At 52.5% G+C, this 6,932-nt stretch overlaps 1 protein-coding gene across 1 annotated transcript; it reads left to right on the top strand.

Annotated features, from left to right (window-relative positions):
* Positions 1-2,943: 2,943 nt before the first annotated feature.
* Positions 2,944-6,932, top strand: LOC121047849. The gene is made up of 2 exons (XM_040503470.1): positions 2,944-3,208; positions 6,187-6,932. Exons 1-2 carry the CDS (start codon positions 2,944-2,946, stop codon positions 6,930-6,932), a joined length of 1,011 nt encoding a protein of 336 aa, XP_040359404.1.

The raw sequence follows: 6,932 nt of genomic DNA, 5'->3' as shown, positions 1-6,932 counted from the left end.
TAATTCGACTCTCTATGCGACGTTGGAGAGGTACCTGCAGTTCAATGGACCCTCACAAGCCGTCAACGAGACTATAGAACGTGACCCGAGGGCTCAAGAAAACACCCAGGCAGACGTTTCCCCTCCGAGCCTGGGCACTTTCAAAAGGAATCACTGAGCGTACTGCAGCCAATGCTTTCTGCCAGCTCCAGCAGCGGCGCCCTGCGAGCGGATTGTCACACGAGAAAACCACTGAAGTCGCCGTGCTACCGGAGCTAGACGAGGTTTTTAGCATGAGGGAACTCAAAAGTGCTCTACAGGAGTGTTCCCAACAGACCTCTCCAGGCCCGAATGGTGTTACATACAAGGCGCTAGCCAATCTGGGACCCCTCGCCCTCGGAGCCCTCCTGCAACAATACAACGTCATTTGGAACACAGGACAGCTCCCAGAGTCATGGAAGAAGTCTCGCCTCGTTCCCATCCTGAAAGCAGGAAAATCGCCTCTGTCGCTTGAGTCATACCGCCCCATTTCGCTTTCCAGCTGCATTGGGAAGTTGATGGAGCGTATGATCCTAAACCGTCTGCTCTGGTACCTTGAAAAGTCAGGGGTCTTCCCCGAGTGCATGTCGGGGTTTCGTCGTGGCCGTTCTGCCATTGACGGCGTCGTGGACTTAGTCTCAGATGTTGAACAGCATCGGAGCTGTCGTCTCTCCACGGTAGCTGTGTTTCTGGACATAAAGGCTGCTTTCGACAGCGTGGAACACTCAGCAATACTCACGTCCCTCATTAAACTCCACGTACATGGTCGAATCTACAACTGGATCATGGACTACCTTCAAGGACGCACAATTTACCTAACCACCACAGAAGGTAACAGTGACTGTTTCTCCGTAACTGCCGGCGTTCCACAAGGGGGCGTCTTGAGCCCCACACTCTTTAACGTCGTCCTGGCCCACCTGCCGCAGGAACTTTCAGAGCATGTAAAGATGTCGATGTATGCCCACGATCTGTGTATCTGGTCTTCGGGCCCGAACCGCGCAGTAATCTGTGGAAGACTCCAGAGAGCACTCAGCAGAATCGAAAGATACCTGAACTGCAAAGGCCTACACCTGTCGCCCAGCAAATGCGTCGCTATGGCTTTCACCAGGCGAAGTTACAAGCGTTTTCCCATACACATAGGAGAGCAAACTATCCCCTACGTCAGCAAGCACACCTTTCTTGGAATAGTTATCGACAGGCGGCTCACGTGGGCACCTGAAATGAACAGACTTCGATGCAAGGTCAACTCGTACGTGAACATCATGCGGTGCCTTTCTGGCTCGACATGGGGAAATTCAGCCGCCCTCATGCAGCTACACAGATCAATGGTACTGGGAAGTCTGCGCTACAGTCTGCCTTTCCTGCACCGGGTCAGTTCAACAACCCAACGGGGACTCTTGGCACTGCAGGCAAGAAGCCTCCGCGATGTGCTGGGAGTGCCCCGAGCGTCGCCTTCTGCAGGAGTTATAGCAGAAGCGCACGAACAACGTATAGAGGCGCTCCGTGTTCAAGAGACCTTCCGGCACTACAGTCGTTTTTCAACCCAGGACGAAGCGCATCATCTGGCGGGCCTGCACACATGACGTCCAGCGTCGAGTTTTGCGGAAGTGGTAAGAAACCACGTCGAAGCCTTTCCGGCGAACGCTGCTCCGTATCGTCACCCCCAGCGAGCACCTTGGACATGGCTGACCCCAACGGTCCACCTCTCAATACCGGACGTAGGCAAAGGCACAGCCTTCGGTTTTGTGAAGCAGCTCCTCACTCAATATTACATTGAAGAGAACTACAAGAACGCCATCTAGATATACACAGATGGATCAAGCACTGCGATGAGCTCGTCCTCTGCAATCTACGTGCCGGATGCGAGCATTTCGGAAGGGTACAAACTCTCCCACCGTACATCGTCCACGGCATCCGAGCTCCACGGCATCTTGAAAGCGTTACACTACATAGAGGCAACTTCTCCGAAGAGCTATGTGGTGTGCACGGACTCAAAATCGGCGCTGGCATCCCTATCAACCACAGCCAAAAAGTGCGCATACCCGTGCCTGCAACAGGCTATACTCGATAAGAACGACACCCTGCACAAAAAGGGGTATCCCATTTCATATCAATGGGTCCCAGGACATGTTGGCGTCACTGGCAACGAGATAGCCGATATGACAGCAGCTCGGGCGCACAAAAACGAAAGAACAGAGGCCACTCCCGTTGCGAAAGCTGATGTGAATAGCGTTCTCTTTGTTGTCGCAAACCAGATAACGGTAAAAATCTGGGAGCAACCTGGGGGCCACCCTTATCACCTGTACAACTTGGACCCCAAGCTTCAAAGAAGAATCTCTTGGAGCACACCTCGAAACCAACTTTCAGTTTATTTCAAACTTCGCCTTGGGGTCGCCCGGACTGGCCGCCAACGCTACAAGTACAAGCAGCGAGATTCTCCAAACTGCGTGACTTGCCAGACCGAGGACACAATCGAACATGTACTCGTTAGCTGCAAACGATACGAGAAAGATCGTGTGATACTCACTAAGGAACTGAATCTCCTGGATGACCAACCAATGACCATGCGAAAGGTGCTAGGACCCTGCACCAACACTCGAAAGCAAGCACGGGCGTTTAAAATACTGATTACTTGGAATCAACTTGTTTGCTGCAAACACTGTAGACGCAGAAGGACGCTCAAGAAGGTCGCCACCTATAACAGAAACAGAGTAGCAAGCGGGGGCAAATAAGCCCTAGCTAACATCTCCGTCACTCGATGAACCAAAATAGCAAATAAAAAAAATAAAAAAAATCTCGCTCGCTCCGTCATGGAATAGAGTCATTCCACCTCGCCACTCGCCGAGCTGCTCTCGTCAATCCTGTTCGTCCACTCGCACGAACACTACATAATGGCGACGAGGACACCGAACCTGCCTTGGGATCATGACTTCTGAAGAAGAACCAAGAGATGGCCAGCTAACCAACCAAGACAGCGCCGAAAGCACCGAAAGCGCCGTCGACGCCGAGGCCATGACCACCAGTTTCGGGCAAGTGGAACATTTTGATGAGTCTACTAGTGACTGGCTCTCCTACGAAGAGCGCGTGTTGTCTTTTCTACGAGCCAACAAGGTTCCGACAGAACTGCAAGTAGACGCCTTCGTGAGTTTGATCGGACCGAAAACTTACGCCCTTCTCAAGTCTTTGACTGCTCCGGAAACACCGTCGTCAAAGTCCTTTGAAGAATTGCGGCAACTACTGCGCAACCATTTATCACCCAAGCCGTCCGTAATTGGCGAGAGAGCGAAATTTCACCGACGGTCGCAAACGGAAGATGAATCCATTTCAGAGTTCGTGGCCGAGATACGACGACTGGCACAAACGTGCGAATTTGGAAACTTTCTTGATGAGTCACTCCGAGACCGCTTTGTCTGCGGCCTCCGACGAGTAGATATAAAGCGGCACTTGTTCAGTGAAGATAAGCACCTCACATTCCAATAAGCCGTCGAACGTGCTTTGTCACTCGAGGCAGCTGTCAAGAACGCATCAGCGACCCACTCAAGGTCAGACAGCGCCGCCGAACTGAACAAGCTGCGCAGCTCGGGGCCCAAGCCATGGGTGATAACGGCGCATTGCTCTCGCTGCGGTTCACCCAAACACGAAGCCACGACGTGTCCACACGCACAAGAAACTTGTTACAAGTGTCACCGTCAGGGGCACGTACAGAGAGCGTGCAAATCAAAGACAAGGTCGCCCAAGAAACGTTTTCCACTCAGGTTCTTGGAAACCCAAGATGAGTTCCCTCTCAACGGCGTCAAAGCATCTGCTCGGTCTACGCCCATCATGGTTGAAGTTCAAGTTCAAGGCACTCCGTTGTCGATGGAACTGGACACGGGTGCAGCCGTATCGATTATTTCTAGCAGCCTTCACAAGCGACTTTTCCCAAGTCTGCGCCTCGAGAAAACGCCTCTTCGGCTGCGCACATACACGGGACAAGTCATCAAGCCAAACGGCGTGCTACATGTCAACCTCGAAAGCAGCGGCACGGAAAAAAAATTGTTGCCACTCTATGTTGTACCGCAGACCGGACAACCGCTTTTGGGACGAGAGTGGCTTCAACACGTCCAGCTTGACTGGGACCGCTTTCGAGACGTCAAAGCAGTCACGCGCGCTTCGCCAACTTCGAACAAGCCTCCAGCTGAACTTGAGCGGCTTCTGCAAAGATTCAAGCATATTTTCAGCGACGAGCTCGGCAAAATCAATGGTGAGAAAGCCCGTCTTTATTTCAAAAACGATCAAAAACTTAGATTTTTGAAGGCTAGAACGGTACCGTTTGCATTACGTGCAGCCGAAGAAGACGAACTTAATAAGCTTGAAACATTAGGCATAATCTTTCCCGTTGCCAGCAGTCAGTTCGCGACACCTGTAGTGTCAGTCATCAAACGTGATGGTTCTATTAGACTTTGCGGCGACTATAAAGTCACGCTAAACCCTATCCTATACTCCGAGAGCTATCCGCTCCCTAAATTCGAAGAATTATTTGCTGTCCTGGCCGGAGGAAAAAATTTCTTGAAGCTAGACCTCAACCGAGCATACCAGCAGGTAGAAATGGATGAGTCATCTAAGAGTTACCTAACTTTGAACACTCACAAGGGACTCTACGTCGTAAATCGCCTTCCGTTTGGCATCGCGTCCGCACCGGCGATATTCCAGCGAATAATGGACAATATCTTGAAGGGTCTCGAAGGAGTCACTTGTTACATCGATGACATTATGGTAACAGGAAAAACTGACGAAGAACACCTCCGCAATTTGGAGGCTGTGTTGCAATGCTTATCTGAGAAAGCCGTCAAAGTAAAACTGTCGAAGTGTGAATTTTTCAAGGATAGCTGCAGTACGTGGGGCATATCGTAAGCCGAGGCGGCGTTCAGCCAGCCACTGATAAGGTCGAAGCTATCATGAAAGCGCCGAGGCCAGCTGACACGCACCAGTTGATGTCGTTGCTGGGACTACTGAATTACTACGGAAAATTTATTCCTAACCTTGCCAGCGTGGTTGCTCCTCTCAATCGACTTTTGCGCGGCGACGTGCGCTGGTCATGGAGCGACAAATGTGAATTTGCGTTCCAGGAAGTGAAGAGGCTGCTGTCCTCTCCGCCGGTGCTGACTCATTACGATCCTGGAGCACCGTTGCAGCTGTCCGGCGACGTCTCAGCGTACGGCGTCGGCGCGGTCCTGTCTCACGTCGCTCCAGATGGGCAGTGTCGTCCGATTGCTTACGCGTCACGGACTTTGACTAAAGCGGAAGAAGGCTACAGCCAAATAGAAAAGGAAGCGTTAGCACTGGTATTCGGTGTAAAACGATTTCATTACTACCTCTATGGGCGCAGTTTTGTTCTTGTAACGGACCATAAGCCCTTGCAGACCATCCTGGGACCGAAGACCGGTATCCCTACCCTAGCAGCAGCCAGACTACAGCGCTGGGCAGTTCTCCTTTCCGCGTACACGTTTACGCTAAAGTACAAGTCATCAAAGGAAAACGCCGATTCAGATTGCTTATCACGCCTGCCTCTTCAAGGTCAAAACGGCGATAGCGAAGAGCCGTCAGAAGAATGTTTCTTCTGACTACGCTTCAGTACGCTACCGGTTAACCACCGTGATGTGGCTCGCAAGACAAACAGGGACCCGGTGTTGAAGCAGATCGTGCAGTTCGTGGCAAACGGTTGGCCGAATCGCGCGCCGAGTGACGATCTAAAGCCTTTTTTCTACAGGCGCTGCGAGTTCTCATTGCAGCAAGGGTGCCTAATGCTTGGTACCCGTATCGTCATTCCGCGACGTTTCCAGTCCTTCATGCTCGAGGAGTTGCACCAAGGACACCCCGGAGTTGTCAGGACAAAGGAGCTGGCACGAAGCTACGAGTGGTGGCCGACCATTCATCAGGACATCGAGCGACACGTAGGCGCAGGCCAGCCTTGCCAGCTGCAGCGTAATTTGCCTTGCCCTGCTCCGCTACACCCGTGGGCGTGGCCCACTCGTCCCTGGGAACGAGTCCACGTGGATTTTGCGGGACCGTATAGAGGTGTCATGCTGTTTGTTGTTGTGGATGCTCATTCGAAATGGCCGAAAGTCTTCACAACGAAGCAGGCAACTACCGAACGAACCATAAACTCTTTGCACGAACTATTTTGTCGTTTTGGGTTCCCAGAAACGCTCGTGTCAGATAATGGACCACAATTCACGTCTGCTGAATTCGCAAGCTACATGTGCAGGATCGGTACACGTCATATTCGCACGGCACCGTACCATCCAAGTAGTAATTGCCAAGCCAAACGTTTTGTCCAGTCTTTGAAGGTCGCACTGCGCAAAGATCCAGCCCTCCCAGTGAACGAGGCACTGGCGGACTTTCTTTTGGCTTACCCGAACACTCCGCACACCACAACCGGGGAAGCGCCGGCCGTCCTATTGCTGGGCAGGCGTCTCCGCACACGGCTAGATGTTGTCAAGCTTTCAAACAGGGAAACTGTTTCTGCAAGGCAGTTTACCCAGACGCTAAAACGGCGTTCAAACGGTCGGCTCAGTAAACGGTTCTCGGTAGGCGACAGTGTGCGGGTCCGAAATTTTCGACGTGGTGACAGGTGGTTTAGAGCTACGATTTTAGCCCAAACCGGGCCGGTATCCTACAAGTTGTGTGTAACCACGCCGCGAGGTGTGATTCAGTGGGTGCGACACAAGGACCACATTGTTCGGGTGCCACCGGAAGAGGACATCTCCACGCCACTGGGACCTTTCAGGGAATCCGAGGTACCAGAGGCCTGCCAGACTCCAGCACCACAAGAAGTGGCTCCTGCTCGACCACCACCAGCGGAACCAGCTCAGCAAGAGGAGCGGCGATACCCTTCTCGCCAACGGAGGCCACCGGACCGCCACGCGCCCTAG

Source organism: Ixodes scapularis, unplaced genomic scaffold, assembly GCF_016920785.2.
Source record: "Ixodes scapularis isolate PalLabHiFi unplaced genomic scaffold, ASM1692078v2 PGA_scaffold8__174_contigs__length_109621045, whole genome shotgun sequence".
Lineage (NCBI taxonomy): Eukaryota > Metazoa > Arthropoda > Arachnida > Ixodida > Ixodidae > Ixodes > Ixodes scapularis.
The sequence above is the reverse complement of the archived record's forward strand: the minus strand, read 5'-3'. Positions and strand labels throughout refer to the sequence as shown.